Source organism: Eurytemora carolleeae, unplaced genomic scaffold, assembly GCF_000591075.1.
Source record: "Eurytemora carolleeae unplaced genomic scaffold, Eaff_2.0 scaffold420, whole genome shotgun sequence".
Lineage (NCBI taxonomy): Eukaryota > Metazoa > Arthropoda > Copepoda > Calanoida > Temoridae > Eurytemora > Eurytemora carolleeae.
In genome coordinates, this window is record NW_019397757.1 from 204,437 (window position 1) to 222,566 (window position 18,130).

Sequence of the window (18,130 nt, forward strand, 5' to 3'; positions counted from 1 at the left end):
GTTTGGATATTCGATCATAACTCTGGAACCCCTGGACCGATCTGGCTTAAATTTTGATTGGGGAACTCGGTAGAAATGTTCTTAGCTTGGTTTGAAAAATTGTTTTGATCTCCAGACAAAGCTGTGTAGCCAAACAAGTGTTTATATAATTGAATAATATTTAGCTGAGACTGGAGCAGTACTCATGAAAAGATGGAATACAAAATGTACAGATAATATGGAAGCATTGTGTAAACTTATATCAGGTATTATTATTATAAGAACATTTTCGTTCTAAAGATTTTTTAATTCTCCCCCGATCTTTGTTATTGTTTGTTTAATCTAGGTTTGCTTGATGTACTATGCAGTGCCTGGAGCAGTTTACATCCTAGAGCTCGTCAATCCATCCTTGCTATAGCTCTTTCTACACTTAAAGCATCCCAGTTCAAACTAGAAACTGATCAGGTTAAAGGATATTATTCAATCAATCCTTGCTCTTGCTCTTTCTACACATAAAGCATTCCAGTTCAAACTAGAACTGATCAGGTTAAAGGATATTATTCAATCAATTCTTGCTCTTGCTCTTTCTACACATTAAGCATCCCAGTTCAAACTAGAACTGATCAGGTTTAAGGATATTATTCAATTCATCCTGACTCAAGCTCTTTCTACACATAAAGCATTCCAGTTCAAACTAGAACTGACAAGGTTAAAGGATATTATTCAATCAATCCTTGCTCAAGCTATTTCTACACTCTGAGCATCTCAGTTCAAACTATAAACTGATGAGATGAGAGAATACTCATTAATCCGTCCTATTTCTCCAGGAGGCTGGTATACTAGTGAGCTGGATGAACCCTGTTCTGCGTATTCTCCGTCTTGTATTCTCTGATGTTGAAGAATGTTTAGTTGCCAGGGATATTACAGGTGATCAGCCTATGGCCGGCCTATTCAACCACTTATTCCTGGTATAAGGGCATCTTAGAATATCCAGGGTTTACCTAAAAATGATCAGACTTCAGAGACGACTTCACGTAATGTATATTATCAGTCTCCGAATTTAATGAATTTGAGCCGCGGCTTAAATCTACCAAAAGCCGGTTTCAATTTAGCGCCGGTCTAGATTTTGAAAAATGGAATTCAATTTTAAGTGGAACCAACCATATTTGAGCCGCGGCTTAAATTTAAGTCTTGGCTCAAATTCTTTAAATTCAGCCTCTGTTTCATTACATTCCCTAGAACTGGAAATTTGTTTCGTTCCTTTCGAAATCATTTAACAATCTAATAAAAGACTATATCAAGATAGAAGAATAAAATAACCTTAGGATGGGGAATTTTAAAAGTGTATGGTCGTCTTCACAGTCTCATCCTTTGTGGGTAACCCGGTACCTGAAAATCAATATAGCTTTAGTACACAGATTTGTCTTCAACACTGTAGATTTAATTAAAGGAAATGTGGACCGTTTATTTGAAGAGAGCATGCCAGATTCACAACGGTAGTGACAAAATTTATCATTCCAAGAGAGAAAAATGACGATATCTTTTGCCTGTTTCTGAATGTAAGGCGTAAAAGAACCATTGTGGAACATGGAATTCTGTAATTTTAAGCCTTCTTTTAATTACGTTGACAGCCTAGCTTTAAAAACTGATACTTATGTGAGAAGTGAAGAATGTTGAACCTCTCACACTTGTAGAAATATTCAAATTATTTTGAATTGTATTTACCTAATATTATATTATTTGATTAGCTGAGAAGTTGGTAACTCCGGAATTAGTTTTAGCTCTACTACAATCTCTCATTACTAGATTCGACGAGGTAGGTTTGATTAATCGATTCAATGATTTACTGATTAATTGGTTGACTGATCGACTGATCGAATTATTGACTAACTGATTAACTACTTGGTTGTTTTATTTTCTGATTGATTGATGATTGACAGATTGACTAACTATATGACCAACTGATTGATTTATCGAATGTTTGATTAGCTGATTAATTGAGTAATAAGATTGACTGTTGGACTGTTTGATTGACTGATTTTTTGTTTGACTGATAAGCTGAATGTAAGATTTAAGATGTAAGAATTAAATTGATATCTGACTGGTTGATTAATTGATTGGTTAATAAATTGATTGATTAACTGATAGAAGGATGTGCACTGTGCAGATTGATTGATTTTTTTGCTGAATGATTAATAATTTTATTGATTTCTTGGTCTCTTTGTGATTGATGGCATGTTCTTAGGATAAAATATGGCTGTCAGAACTGCATAGTGAAGCTACTCTACAGCTGCTACTATCAGCTGCTGGAGGTTGCTGCCGACACAAAGCTGCTCCCTCCTTTGTACAACGAATATTAGAGCTGCTGGTTGAGATCGCTGTGTCCAGGGGTGGAGCAGCTGCGCTGCTTATTCACAATCTAGCGCAGGAGATATGGTTGCCGCTCTCAGACGTAGCAGGTTAGTTAAAAGACTAAAGAGAAACTCTCTTGCCACGGAGAAACGATTGTGAAAAAGTGACCTTCAAAGGAGTTACATTACGGATTCACAATTATACCCTTTAAACCTAAACCCGGTTATCAATGTAAACGATATCGTCGTGTGAATAGGTAAATTATGTCAATATTTTTCCTTGTCTAATCAGCATAAATCTATAAGTCACTTTTTCAGAGACTCCGTAATTTAAAATTATCAATTTTCAAAATGAAAAAGAATATCAATTTTTACTGAGTCATAGCTATTTAAAGGTTAATATTGTGAATAAAACATTTAATTCTACTTCTGATGCTTGGTAGAGTTGAGGAAATTAGGATTAGTAGGACTGGAGCTAAATCAAATCTTACTGGTGATATTGTACTATTCTGAATATGAAGGTTTAGTAGAGTGGACTGGAGTAGGATTAGTAGGACTGGAGCTTACTGGAACCCTACTACTGATTTTATACTATTCTGAATATGAAGGTTTGGTAGAGTGGACTGGAGTAGTATTAGTAGGACTGGAGCTAACTGGAACCCTACTTCTGATTTTTATACTATTCTGAATATAAGGTTTAGTAGAGCGGACTGGAGTAAGAATAGTAGGACTAGAGCTAACTGGAACCCTACTTCTGATTTTTATAATATTCTGAATATAAGGTTTAGTAGATCGGACTGGAGTAAGAATAGTAGGACTAGAGCTAACGTGAACCCTACTACTGATATTATACAATTCTGAATATAAGGTTTAGTAGACCGGACTGGAGTAAGAATAGTAGGACTAGAGCTAACGCGAACCCTACTACTGATATTATACTATTCTGAATATAAGGTTTGGTAGAGTGGACTGGAGTAGGATTAGTAGGACTGGAGCTAACTGGAACCCTGCTCCGGACTGCTAGAACACAAGCACTCCAGACTGCAATAACTGCTACGGCGTTACTCTCAGACAAGCTTGTAGCAGACCTCATGAAACCTAGGTAAATAATTAATCATTTTTTTTTTTGGGCCTATTTCTCCAGGAGGCTGGTATACTAGTGAGCTGGATGAACCCTGCCAAAACATCGCTTATAACAACAAAATCAAGATTCTGCATAAAAAATAGCGAGAAAAAAATTGTGCGAAACATTTTTGGGGGAATTTAGATTGGCACCATATTTTGTACTTAAAATATCTAGAAATAACTTATTTTTTATCGAAACTTATTTTATTTTGAAGAGAGCGAAATTATAAATTGGTTCATGTTTATGTTTCATCCATATTTGAATTTATTTATTTTATTCTGTTTTTCTCTTGTGTGGCTGGAGTTCTATAATTAATCTTTACAGTATCAGCTACTAGACAGAACTTCAATTAACACGAATACATCTCAACTCCACTCCATGGTTTTAATCTATTTTTTACTTTAAACATGGGTATCCAGAAAAATATGAGATTTCAGAGACAACTGTTTAGGGTTAATTCGTGCATTTTTCTTACATATTAATAAAGTAGGTGCACACCTAGCCAGACCATTATTTAATACAGGAAAGAGTTTCAGGGCGTCTTAAAAGTCTAATTTTTTGCTGGTAACCCAGTATACGTTCACCACAAACTCATCACACTGGAAATTGCAGCTAGTTTAAACAAACATATCTCTGTACTAATATTATTAAAAATATTAATATAATTTTAACAAAGTAGAAATATAAACAAAACCCAGTCTAAGAAGTGCTGAATTCTCACAAAAGCTAAGATGAGGGATATATTACAACTTTTATGTATTGTAAATATTGATGTCGAAAAAATTCTTGGTAATTTATCAGTTTCCTTGTAGATCAGATCCGCTTCATTTAGCGCATTGACCGATATTTTGATTTTATTAGAAGTGACTTGACCGGACTAGCTGGAGCAGCTAGTGCTGCTAGGTTTGTTGCTCTGCTCAGCAAGTATATTTCTACCTGGCGGTCTGAGCATTCAGCCAGCCTTCAACTCATTATCAGGTAAACTAGATAGCAGATAGCAAGATAGCAAGTGCATTAATTCATTAAATAAAAACTATTTGCCAAAAAAGTGTTATTTCTCTAAGAAAAGCTTATAAATCAAATATCAGGAATTTGCGAAAACATGTTGATTGTTGAAACTTTATTAAACTGATATTTTAAAAACGACTAAAACTATTTTTCCATTTGGCAATTGTCCACAGAATTATAAATAATCCATATAAAACACCAACCAAGTCCGGGGTTGGCATAAAAAAAAACAGCCCTAAAAAACACCCTAAAACCCCAATAAAACCCACTTTGATAAAACCGTGCCTGTAAGTGGGCTTTTTTGGGTTTTTTTAAAGAGTTTTTTAATTTTTGCCTTTTTTACTCTTATAATGAAACTCTTCAACTGTATTGATTTTTAGGATTTTACAGCCCTTAAACTGACACTTTTATCCATTTCCTAAGATTTAAACCAATAATCTTAAAAAATGAATATTGTTCGAATAGTGAGTTATTTAAAAAAAATTGAATTAAGCAAAGTTGAAAGTAGTCAACCTTGTCACTCTGGACTTCAAGACGGTTTCTGGTATAGACCAGACAAATCCAATAGTAGAAAACTTTTGAAGCAATCGATCATCTGCAGTGATTGTTATTGTTAATAACAAGTATTAAAGATATTAAAAACCCCAAAAAGATACACACAACTACATCAGAGTTTTCAAAATTTGTAGCGGTAGAACAAGGATACAAAATCCCCTTCATATTTATGTGTGAATGAGCTGAAGTTTTTCGGTTTTTAACAGTGCTCTTCCTTTTTGAGTATATAAATATCTAGCAATTAATCAGAAATATGTATCAAAGTGAGAAAATAGAAATAGTCTGTAATTTAGAGAACTACAATATAAAAAAATTGCAGTATTCCCCCTATGATTAGGAGAGGTGATATTATTGTATTTAGAGAGTATTTATATATAAATATCTATAATGAAAACAACTTTATTAATTTTCATAACTAGAAAGTTCACCTATTGATTAAGAAGTCTTATAATTATGAATTACTATGAATTTTAGTAGGTTTTAACTACTTTCAAATTGAAAAACCCAAAAAGTAAAAAAAAAAAAATTTTTAAAAACAATAAAACCTACTGGGCTGGGTTTTTTTTGAAAAAATGGTGGTTTTTTGATAAAAAAAACTATGGTTTTTTTTCTTCCTAAATTCTTTGCTAAACCTCGAGTCTTTACTTGGTATTTAAGTTTAAATGTCAGCCCTGATCAATACTAGATGCTGCTGCAGTCTACTTCATTACTCCACTGCCCTACTGATGCGACCTACCCTACTCGCCTCCATCTTGAAGGTGACAAATTATGTTTAAGAATTCATTCAAGAGAGTCTAGAGTTGGTCTAGATTCCCAAATGAACCCTATCAACCTTGGGGTCCGGGATGGCTTCTTTTTAATTAAAGCAAAGACAAGATAGAAAAAGGTGGTGCGGTTAGATAAGAGTTTAACACCGACTCCCACGGGATGATGGTTGACTATTTATTAATTTATTTATTATGTCTGTTAAAACTATTTTTAATTCATATAAACAGTTCCTTTAAAGTATGTATATCCAGGTATCCTCTGGAGTAGGTAATGAAGAGGATACTCTACGATGCAGACGAGTATCTAGTGCTAGCTGTAGTGAAGTAGAGGTTGAGCTGGTTCCTCCTGAAGCTGCCAGCGCGCACGCTCACCTCACCGATATATCCCTCTCCTGTCTCTCTCTACTCATCTCTCTCTCACCGGATCTCACCGGATTACTGACCGGAGACGCCATGTTGGATCCGGACAGATGGGAGATCTTACTCTCCCTCTCCTTCTCCAGTCCTACCCTGGAGGAGGAGCAGACCGGTCTAATGAGCTATGGAACCCTGATAGCTCTAGCTAACACCTGTGTACGGAGTTTAACCAGGGATAGATCTCCTTCTCCAGCCAGATCTTCAACAGGCAGATCTAAACTATCAATGGATTATCCAGGTAAACTCTATAAAATCGGTCGAAAATTGTTTTTTTTTTTCAGGGGTGTATAATCCCCCCTTTTCATCGGCCCCCCGGAGGGTATGATTTTTGATGATTTGTGGGGGAAATGAAAAATTGAACATCAAGATACAACTTTTTTATTCTTTTTAATACTTTCACTCAAAAATAAATAAATTTTCCCCCCAATTCAGTGAATAAAACCCTTTAAAAAAATGTTGCTGCTCCGCTCTGTGGAAAAATATTCTAAAAATGATTATTTTGTTGATTTTTTCTTTTAAATACAGAGGCGAAAGGCCTGAGTATGGTTCTGGAGCGAAGTTTGGTGCTTCTACTCTCACAGTCTATTCTTACTCTCTCTCATTCACAATTATCACCTAGAGAAAACCAGCTACTTAGGTAATAGTGTAGTTAGATATTGAAAAATAGACATTAAACATTAAAAACTAGACAATAGACTCTGATCATTTGACATTAAAACCTAGACAATAGGCTTTGATAACTAGACAGTAGACATTAAAAACTAGACAATAGACTTAGAAAACTGTTTATTCTAACACTCATTCACAATTATCACTTAGAGAAAATCACTTAGAGAAAAACAGCTAAAGTAGACTTTAAACATTGAAAACTGACATTAGACATTAAAAAATAGACAGTAGGCTTTGAAAACTGGACAAAAGACATTGAAAACTTGACATCAGACATTGAAAAACTAGACACTAATAAATTAAGCATCGGACAAAAGACACTAAACATTAGACTTTGACACTCCAAACAGGAAACAATTACCACTTAATACTAGACTCTTGACACCACAAGACCATGAACGAGACACTTCGACACTTGAAACTTGGCAATTAACCATTGACACTTAACATTATACCAAATATATGAAAGCATTTCGCACAATTCCTTTAATGAGGGTGTTCAGTGTTCACTTAAAATAAAACATTACAAAAAATATTAAGATTTTTAAATAGGATATGAGCGTAACTTGTTTAAATACCATAAAATCTGCTCAATTTTGATGACATTTTTGATGATGTGATTTTAATCTGTTCTTGATTTTTCGGGGAGCAGTAAAACAGTTTATATCAATTAGGCATACAGAAACATAGATTGAACGAATTTATATTGACAATTGATGTGATAAGTTTTTATTTTTCATGATCACCCCCTTTAAACCAGATTATTTTAATTCGAATAATATTGTTTAGACGAGAGCTTGGAGCAGAGCTTGGATCTATAACTGATACCTGGAGAAGGTTTCAAACCCGAGGAGGTAAATCTCCAGGCCTACATCGAGGCACACGATCTCCTGCTCCTCCCTCCTCACCTCAACCAGGGGGCAAGCAGCAGGAGGACCAGTTCATGCGCTTCCTGGCAAACCTCGTCGGAAACCTATTCAAATAAAATATTCCCAAATTATCAATGACGCATTTGTTGAAATCATGATACAATCTCTCAGTGCCTTATTTTTCCAGAGAATAAATATGAGTGATAGAAGAAGGTTGGTTTTTTCCATCTTGAAGTTCTGTTCGGCAGAAATGCAATCCAACCAACTTTCTGATGATGCTAAGGAAAGCTTAGAGGTAAATTACATATTTTTTTATCGCAAAAATTCATATCGAATAAATTAATGTATTTTTGGCATGCAAAATTGGCAATGCCCGATTCACAATGGAACCCTTAAAACATTTGTCTGATAAATGATGTGAAAAATATAGTCGGTTTTTTAGGTTTTAATTATAAATTTCTAATAATTTCTATGTATAGAAATGCGCGAGTCATTTTGATATTGACTCGTTACACTAGAACCATTACCAGAACTGTGAATCGGGAATTACCAAAATTTCAAGTAATTTCTGTTTTGTTGTTAAAAAGCTTTCTGTTATCGATTTACCAGCAATCTTGTGTGTATTTGATGTTGATAAAAAGCCAATAGTTTTATCACTAGCTTGTAAATTATTAAGTTGCTTTACAGTTGCTTTTTTTACATAAAAATCATAAGAGAGTCTTAACAGAAGTCTTCATCTTCAATAGTTTGAATGGTTTCACTATTTTACAAATTGTTGGCCTTTTTATTTTGATAATCAGGTTGCAGGCTGCAAATTCTTACATTTTTAACTTGATTTCATGCATGCTCTTATGTTTACAATTCAATATGTATTTTACAGAATATTTTACTTTTTCGTTGTGATGATTAGGTTGCAAGCCAGTGCCTACAGTCCGCCTATGCACTCAACCTTGAGGACAAACATCTTGATGTTTCTCAGGAAATTATTCAAAATTCAAACATTTTGAAAATCCCTGATTTTTTAGTTTTCTATTCTTCCCTCGTCAAAGCTACATTTATTTGATCCTTGAACCTGTGAACCTGTGAATAATTAACAAGTTGATATCGCATTTTATTTATCCGCTGATTCATTCACGAGGGTTGGACACCCTAGTCGTCATGAGCCTCCACTAAAATAAAGCGAGCCGCACTGATAAACTAAACGAATATCACTTACTTATAATTGAATTAGAATGGTCCTAATCCGGGAATATAATTGCAAAATTAAAATTTCAAAACAGATTTTCAGTCCAAAGAAAAAAAGAAAAAATTGCTTCGACCTCCTTCCTTTCCTTCTTTAAGAATTTTTTACTGTTTAATTAGACGTTAGAAGAAATATTTAAAGCTGCTACTCTAAATGAGCCGGTATGTATTTTATTATTATTGACAAATGATATTTTAGGGTTTCTGAAGTTATTGCAATGTCAATTGTTAATAAAAGCTTAATTTCGTTATTTTGAAATACTTTAATTAAGCAGTCTCGTTTGGTATTGTTCTTTAAACGAAAGAAGGAACAATATAAAATTAGAATTAAACTAGATTTAGATAGCAAGCTAGTGTTTAATGCTGTAATCCCTTTTAATTTGAGAATAGTAATTTAAATTAATGTATAAATTAAAATAAAAATAAATTTTCATATCTATAAGATTTTGATAAACATGAGAATAATAAACGAATAACTAAAAAATAAAATAAAAAGGATAAAAAATAATCGCCATGGAATTTGCTTCCCATAAATCACGCAAACTATTAAGAAAGAAAAAAGTAAGAAAAAACAAAAATTTTCCTGCTTCTTAACTAACAATTATTGTATTAAACAGCAAGTGAAAATAATAGGGAATGAAGATGAAACATGTGAATTATACCATGTAAGCTCAGAGACATGATGTTCCATGACCATTGAACACCAAATTGAATGACGCCGTCAATCACGGCCCTTTTTCTTGAATGTTTATCTCGGGATTTTTAAATTGTTGTCTGCAATTTTTCTAAATTTTTCCGTCAATATTACTAATTCAACGAAAGCAGTTCATGTTTTGAAAAGCTCGTAAAACGTCCTAACGTTTTTTTTTACATTCTTGCATTTTTTAATTTTCGGAAATCAATAAAAGTATTATATCATATCTGTTCGGTTCCATAGTAGTAAACCTATCGTGTAAGAATTCCCATTATTACACGGTTCAGGAGGAACAATTTTAATATTATTCGCTTCCTAGCGTTTAAGAATGCTTACTCTTACACTCGCTAGGTGTAGAATTTTCATTCTTTAACGCTCAGACCGTGTAAGAATGGAAATTATTACACGGTCAGAGCGTAAAAGAATGTATATTCTTACACGCTCCAAGCATTAAAGAATGGAAATTATTAAACTAGTTGAAGAATATTCAATCTTACACGCTCCTTATATTGATCTTTTCAGTATAGATCAATATTGATATTAACTTAATTATTTTGTACTGACAACATGCACACTCGACTTTTCTTTTATATTCGTACATGCGAACTTACCTTTTATACTATAACATCATGCTCACTTGCCTTATTCTTAAATACTAAAACATGCAAACTTACCTTTTTTAGTTTATTAAAACATGCTCACTTACCTTTTCATGTTCATTTACCTTTTTCGTTTTTTGAAGTATTGATATATTTTAATTCAGGAATTTTTATTTAAATCTTAACCTTAGTCCTGACAGAAGATTGGAACCCCACATGTTTAATTAACATTTTCTGACCTTTCCAAAAAAAAAATAACCATGTACTTAAAACTTTAAGCCTTCCATTGGACATTTTCATCAAACTACCGAGTCTCAAAGCATACTGCCCGACTGCCTTCTTTTTTCAATTTGTTTTTAGTTTTTCTTCATTGCAAACCAAGTTTGGTGAAATTTTGCAAATCTCTGCAAATTTGTAATAGTACGGTCAGAGCTTTTCAAAAATGGACAGGTTTGTCATGTCTTCACAATTTCAATTAATTTTTTTCTTCACTTTATAAAGTTTTAAAGTACATCAGCCTGAGTCAGCAGTCACCATATCTCGCATAGCTCGAGATGATGAAGTGAAACCACAATCAAAACCAAAAATGTTAGTTTATAGAATTTTTTCATTGAAATACTAGTGTCACAAACTTTTATTGGGGTCTTAGCAATCCATAGCAATGAAAGAAACCAGTAAATCTTTCTTCATGAATAGAAGACAAGGATCTTCATCAGTTCATGTAGAACTGGTTCTTGGTGGATAACCTGCTTTCTCATCTTTTTGGAAGATTTAGGATCTAATATCCAGGAAATGATTTCTTCTGTAAATGATTTCACGATTTTGTTTAGTAGATTAAGACAACCCATTGCAATATCTTCTCCCCATCTAAAAAAAAAACTCAGGGCACATTCAACATGCTGTATCTAAATGTAGTATCAACTTTAAAAACAAGCAAATTCATTAGAAATTGGTTAACAAACAAACTAAACTAAGGAAACAATTACACCACATGCATTACTTTCAAATTAAGAACCAATTTTTACTTATAAAATGGTTTTTAATATTTTAATATTAGAAAAATAAGAAAACAGTGATAGTCAGAACAATAGCATGAAACTTATTTGCAACCTTTCATAATGTTAACTGTTCCCACTTAGAATAGTCGGATTTTACCAGAATTATTTTTTAATATAATTTCTTGGGTATGTGCCCATGGAACCTCACAAATATGATATAATAATAATCTTATGAGGATAAAAATGTAATAATGGAAATTCTTAAACTCGATGAAATAATCTTGATTTCATCTCGTTTAAGAATTTCCATTATTACATTTTTATCCACATATATTATCATATTCTCTTAGTTGTCATGATTATTTGATTACCCACATACTTGAACTTTTCTATTTCCTGGATCACACATTTTTAGGAGGGTTCTGGGTCAGGCTGTAAGGATATAGAAGTTACTTGTAGGAGTTTGGTTTGGTTTGGTTTGAGAGTTTTGATGAGGTTGAAAGGGGGAAGAGCAACAAACTATTTAAAAAAATATTTATTTAAAGTTGAAGAAGAAAGGACCCCCCTCAGCAGCGGACAAAGAGGAAGCTGAACGCCTCAAGACTGAAGGAAACAATTTGATGAGAACAGAGAAGTTTACAGACGCTCTTCTTATGTACTCAAAGGTAGAATTGTGTACTATACTGTATTGTGTAATAGTAGAACAGTGAAGTTTACAGACGCTCTTCTTATGTACTCAAAGGTAGAAATATGTACTGTACTGTATTGTGTACTAGTAGAACAGAGAAGTTTACTGACGCTCATACGTTTTCAAAGGTCAAAGTTACTATGAACAAGTAGAATATAGAAGTTTACTGGCGCTCTTCTTATGTACTTAAAGGTAGAATTGTGTACTGTACTGTATTGTGTAATAGTAGAACAGAGAAGTTTACAGACGCTCTTCTTATGTACTCAATGGTAGAATTGTGTACTGTACTGTATTGTGTACTAGTAGAACAGAGAAGTTTACTGACGCTCATACGTTTTCAAAGGTCAGAGTTACTATGTACAAGTAGAATATAGAAGTTTACTGGCGCTCTTCTTATGTACTTAAAGGTAGAATTGTGTACTGTACTGTATTGTGTAATGGTAGAACAGAGAAGTTTACAGACGCTCTTCTTATGTAATCAAAGGTAGAATTGTGTTATGTACTGTATTGTGTACTAGTAGAACAGAGAAGTTTACAGACGCTCTTCTTATGTACTCAAAGGTAGAATTGTGTACTATACTGTATTGTGTAATAGTAGAACAGAGAAGTTTACAGACTCTCTTCTTATGTAATCAAAGGTAGAATTGTGTACTGTACTGTATTGTGTACTAGTAGAACAGAGAAGTTTACTGACTCTCATACGTTCTCAAAGGTCAAAGTTACTATGTACAAGTAGAATATAGAAGTTTACTGGCGCTCTTCTTATGTACTTCAAGGTAGAATTGTGTACTGTACTGTATTGTGTAATAGTAGAACAGAGAAGTTTACTGACGCTCATACGTTCTCAAAGGTCAAAGTTACTATGTACAAGTAGAATATAGAAGTTTACTGACTTTTGCTTTTTCACTTCTTGTTCTTTCACTGTAATTTCAAATTGGACAAATACTGGATTCTTTATTTTTATTTATTTGTTTTTAATAAGTATGCGGTATGCGGTATGTTCTATGTTCAATGACATCGAAAAATAAAATAATATTTCTGTTTAGGCAATCGAACTTGATGGAAGTAATCCCGTTTTTTACTGTAATAGAGCTGCTGCCCATAGTAAGATGAATAGTCATCATCTAGCAATAGAAGATTGTCAGAGAGCAGTAGATATGGATGCTACATATAGCAAGGTAATATATTGAACAGTTACTATCTAGCAATAGAAGATTGACAGAGAGCAGTAGATATCGCTGCTAACTTCAGGAAGGTACGATTAGAACAGTCATTTAGTAACAGTGGTTGGTTCTTTTTTTTTTAACATATCGCTAAGAATGTTGTATTTTGTATCTATTTATTTCCAAAAATGTGTCCTCAACTTACATTTTTAAAACATGTCAGTTAAAACAATTACATAATACATATGACTACACATATAGAAAGGAAAAGAAAAAACAAAGACGATTAAAATTCCACATTTTTTAAAAACTACAGTAGTATTAATCCTGAAATACAAGTCTGAAATACAATTTCCAAAAAAACTACACAAAAATTGTTATCAATTTTTTATAATAACATCTTTATTGACAAAGTTAAATTCTTGAATAAAAAATTGCTATTTCTTATTGCAATCTTTGGTGATAAAATATTATTATTGAGGCGTACGGACGAATGGGATTAGCTAATTCTAGCCTGGAGAAGCATAAGGAGGCTGTGGATAACTTCAAGAAAGCACTAGAGCTGGAACCTGATAACGAGAGTTATAAATCCAACCTACAGATAGCAGAAGATAAGGTCAGGGATAGCTCGGGAGTCTGTCAATAGAAGAAACTGATTACTCGCCTCAAGTTTTTATTTCAAAGTTCATAAGTTTACACAATCAAGTTGCGACGAGTAAGTGATAAAAAATGTTAGAGAAGAGTTTTCAGTTTCTAAGATTGACCCTTTTATTAGAGTGAACCAATTGATTTAACTGAAAAATTATTTATTTTGGTCGAATATTCCAAAAATCAACATGCAACAAGTTGTTCTATGTATACTGTATACTGTAGGTGTGGATAGAGCTTTTTAGTTTATTGACAGGAAAACACCATAGTTGCACTCTTAAAGGCGGCCAGTTCACCCTTAAGGGAGTTTTTTAAAAATATCCCATTTTTTGTAATATTGAAAATTTATGCATATTTAAAAACGGTATTTTTGGCAATTGATTTTGGTAATTTTCTTCTAGTTATTGATTTAGGAAATAAACAATATGCACAACAAAAACCATTGTTTACCTTGATAAAAATTGTTAATTTTGTTCATACATTTTTTCTCGAGAAACTCTAGGATGGTCATTTTAAGTAATTATAAATTCTGCGGCCAAGCTTTCTTCGGAATGTCTTGAATTTTAACTAATATTTAAAGTAATAATCCTGGAAACGAAAGGTTTTAATGTGAAGTGCTGGGTTTCTGTCACTGACATTGGATATGCAGATCTGCAGAAGGGTCGGGGTGTCCCTGATGCACGAGGGTTGATAGTCCTAAGCCCAAACTCTCCAGAAGAAATTCTGTTGCAGAGCTTTCTTCTGATTGTATAGCATTAATAAAACAACTATCTTTGTCTGGATGAGTTAATTGCATTAAAAAAGTGTTCTAAATGGGGCTTTAGCTTATTCAGGAATATGTTATGAATTTAAAATAATAATTTGAATTTGTTTCCAGGTTCGCACCATGGGAACTACTGGAGGAGGAGGTTTGGGAGGTATGCCCGGCCTTGGAGGATTACCCATGGGACCTGGAGGATTTGACCTCGGAGGGTTTTTAAATAATCCTGCTCTCATGAACATGGCCAGCACTATGCTCCAGGATCCTAATATGCAGAATATGTGAGTAAATTATATATTACATAGATGTTCTTTAAGCTTCTTCATTGACTGATTGAGTGATTGATTGATTGATTGTTTAATTGATTGCTTGATTGCTTTATTAATTGAATGATTGATTAATTGAATAGTTGAAAAATTAATTTGTTTAGTTATTGATTCTTTGATTTATTGGTTGATCCACTAATTTACTGATTCATTTATTTAGTGATTCATTGGTACATTAATTCATTGATTCATCCTTTCATCCTTTCATTGGTTTATTGATTCATTGATTCATTGATTCATTCATCGATGCATTGATTATGAACTTGATATTAACTGTTCCAATTATTTAGTGATTCATTGATTCATCGATTCATTGGTTCATGGATTCGATATTTACTGATACATTGATTCATCCTTTCATTGGTTTATTGATATCAATTATTCCTTGATTCATGGATTTGATAATTACTGATTAAGTTATTTAGTAATTCATTGGCTCACTAATACATTGGTTCATTTATCGATTCATTCATTAATTTATCTTTTCATTGGTTCACTTATTGATTGGTTGATTGATTCGTTGATTGATTCATTGATTGATTCGTTGATTGATTCATTGATTGGCTGATTTATTGATTCATTGATTGATGAAATAATTGATTGGTTCAGGGATTTATTCTATAAGTTGATTAAGAGATTGGTTTACTGATTCATCATTCATTCATACATTCATTTCTTCGTTGCACCAATAATTGATTCATTCATCCTTTGATTCCGTGATTCTTTCTTTGAATGTTTGACTGATTCATTGATTCATTGATATATTCGTTAAATATTTAATTGATGAATTGGTTGATTTTTTAATTGAGAATTGCGTTGCGTTGCGTTGCGTTGCGTTGCGTTGCGTTGCGTTGCGTTGCGTTTCATTGCAATGCATTGCATTGCATTGCATTGCAATGTAATAACAATTATAATAATAATACAGTGATAACAATAACAAATATAATAACAATTTTGACATCAATGACAATAATACGATAATCTTATGAGGAAAAAAATGTAATAAGGGAAATTCTTAACCGAGATTATTTTTATCATTATAAGATTATCGTATTATTGTTATTAATGTTATAATTCTTATTATATTTATCATTGTTATCATTGCTATTATTGTTAAAATTGTTATTGTTATTATTGTTATCATTGTTATTATTATTATAATTGTTCTTATTGTTATTATATTTATTATTGTTATCATTGCTATTATTGTTATAATTGTTATTATTGTTATTATTGTTATCATTCTTAATATTATTATAATTGCTATTTTTGTTATCATTGTTATTTTTGCTATCATTGTTATCATTGTTATTTTTGCTTTCTTTGTTATTTTTGTTATTATTGTCATCATTATTATCATTATTATTATCAATGTTTTAAGATTTAAATTGTATAGTGATGACTGTTCAATGTTTATCATTTTTTACTGCAAGAAAAGTTTTGATTAATATTATCATGTTCAGGATGTCCCAGATGATGGGTGGAGGTGGTCTGGGTGGTCTAGGAGGTATGGGAGGGGGTCCAGGAGTTCCAACTGGATCTGAAGGAGGTCCTCCACCTAACATTGAAGGACTACTTCAAGCGTAAGTATTATTATTATTATTATTATTATTATTATTATTATTATTGTTATTATTATTGTTATTATTATTGTTATTGTTATTGTTATTGTTATTGTTATTGTTATTGTTATTGTTATTGTTATTGTTATTGTTATTGTTATTGTTATTATTATTATTATTATTATTATTATTATTATTATTATTATTATTATTATTATTATTATTATTATTATTATTATTATTATTATTATTATTATTATTATTATTATTATTATTATTATTATTATTATTATTATTATTATTATTATTATTATTATTATTATTATTATTATTATTATTATTATTATTATTATTATTNTTGTTATTGTTATTGTTATTGTTATTGTTATTGTTATTGTTATTGTTATTGTTATTGTTATTGTTATTGTTATTGTTATTGTTATTGTTATTTTCATTTTTAAAGTCTGTTAAGTGTGATATATTACAGAGGTCAGCAGTTAGCTCAGCAGATGCAGGCCAGTAACCCAGAGCTAGTAGAGCAGCTCAGGAGGCAGATGATGGGAGGACCAGGAGCTAATCCTCCAGGACCTAATAATCAACCTCCACCAGGCAACATCTAAACCTATCCAACCCCCTCCTGTCAACATTTTAACCTATCCAACCTCCGCCTGCTGGCAACATATAAACCTATCCAACCTCCACCTGGCAATATCTAAACCCATCCAACCTCCTCCTGTCAACATTTGAAACTATCCAACCTCCGCCTGCTGGCAACATCTAAACCTATCCAACCTCCACCTGGTAATATCTAAACCTATTTAACCTCCACCTGGCAATATCTAAACCTATCCAACATCAAAATAAAAGAAATTTGAATTATATATCCTGTCTAAGAACTAATTGTTGTCTGACCTGACGCCTGAAATTGTTAAATGCCTATTTTTCTTGATATTTTTTTTTAATGAAAATGAAATGTTCTCATTAATGTTTATTCTTTTGTTTGTTCTTGATAAAATAAGATTATATTGAAAAAATGAATTGTTAAATAATCTCAGTGTCACTCTTGACAAAGCTAAGATATGGTTTGGATAAATGTCTCCTCAACCCTGCCCCTTGATTTAATTAATTTAATCTGCTTTCACATTATTATAATTGTTAAATATTATTAAACGCTCTTTTTTAAATTATTTAATTAGTTTTCACGCCGCGAAATGTAATACTTAATAGTCAATAAATTTTCATACTAGTGTTTCAATCTGGGATTTTCAATTTATGTTTAAAAGTGACCCTCCAAATTTATTCAAAGATGGCAGTGCTCGACTCACAATAATTCCTTTAAAGCTTTTTCTGACAAGTTTGATTTAGATTTCAATGTATAGGGTTTTTTTTAATGATCACTTTGAAATGTTATTATTTTGCGCATCTTGTTGCATAAAGTCTTAAAGGAATTGTCAGAATCAAACATTCTGACAATCTAGACAACGACAATATTGATCAGATAAAGGTTTTCATGGTATCATTGTGAATCTGGCATTGCATTGTAGAATAATAGTTACACAACACAACTCTCGTTTCTTCAATCAAAGTTTTCTAAAAGCAAAAAATATTTTTGGTTTTAGTTAGTCTCATTCTTTCGGGGTAACCCTGTTTAACAAGAAAGCTCAAATTTCTTAATTAAGTCCGTGTTGAAAAAGAGGATTTAAAAGGAT

At 32.2% G+C, this 18,130-nt stretch overlaps 2 protein-coding genes across 4 annotated transcripts in view; both read left to right on the forward strand.

Annotated features, from left to right (window-relative positions):
* Positions 1–7,927, forward strand: part of LOC111715801 (nucleoporin NUP188 homolog) — a 33,311-nt gene extending 25,384 nt beyond the window's left edge. For 2 of the 3 annotated variants that reach the window (XM_023491173.1, XM_023491174.1), the window contains exons 35-45: positions 165–245; positions 326–444; positions 807–906; positions 1,728–1,795; positions 2,225–2,438; positions 3,285–3,432; positions 4,318–4,434; positions 5,705–5,777; positions 6,039–6,441; positions 6,729–6,840; positions 7,662–7,927. In XM_023491173.1, the coding sequence (XP_023346941.1) occupies positions 165–245; positions 326–444; positions 807–906; positions 1,728–1,795; positions 2,225–2,438; positions 3,285–3,432; positions 4,318–4,434; positions 5,705–5,777; positions 6,039–6,441; positions 6,729–6,840; positions 7,662–7,857 (1,631 nt within the window). In that variant the 3' untranslated portion in view covers positions 7,858–7,927. Of the gene's footprint in view, positions 1–164; positions 246–325; positions 445–806; positions 907–1,727; positions 1,796–2,224; positions 2,439–2,938; positions 3,034–3,284; positions 3,433–4,317; positions 4,435–5,704; positions 5,778–6,038; positions 6,442–6,728; positions 6,841–7,661 lie in introns of those variants that run through there. The other variant, XM_023491175.1, reaches the window with a different exon arrangement.
* LOC111715802 (small glutamine-rich tetratricopeptide repeat-containing protein alpha) lies at positions 7,912–17,676 on the forward strand. The gene is made up of 9 exons (XM_023491176.1): positions 7,912–8,036; positions 8,652–8,720; positions 9,104–9,145; positions 11,820–11,939; positions 13,009–13,140; positions 13,607–13,741; positions 14,651–14,814; positions 16,323–16,442; positions 16,909–17,676. The coding sequence occupies exons 1-9, from the start codon at positions 7,938–7,940 to the stop codon at positions 17,039–17,041; spliced, it is 1,014 nt and encodes a 337-aa protein (XP_023346944.1). The 5' UTR covers positions 7,912–7,937; the 3' UTR covers positions 17,042–17,676.
* The last annotated feature ends 454 nt before the right edge of the window (positions 17,677–18,130 follow it).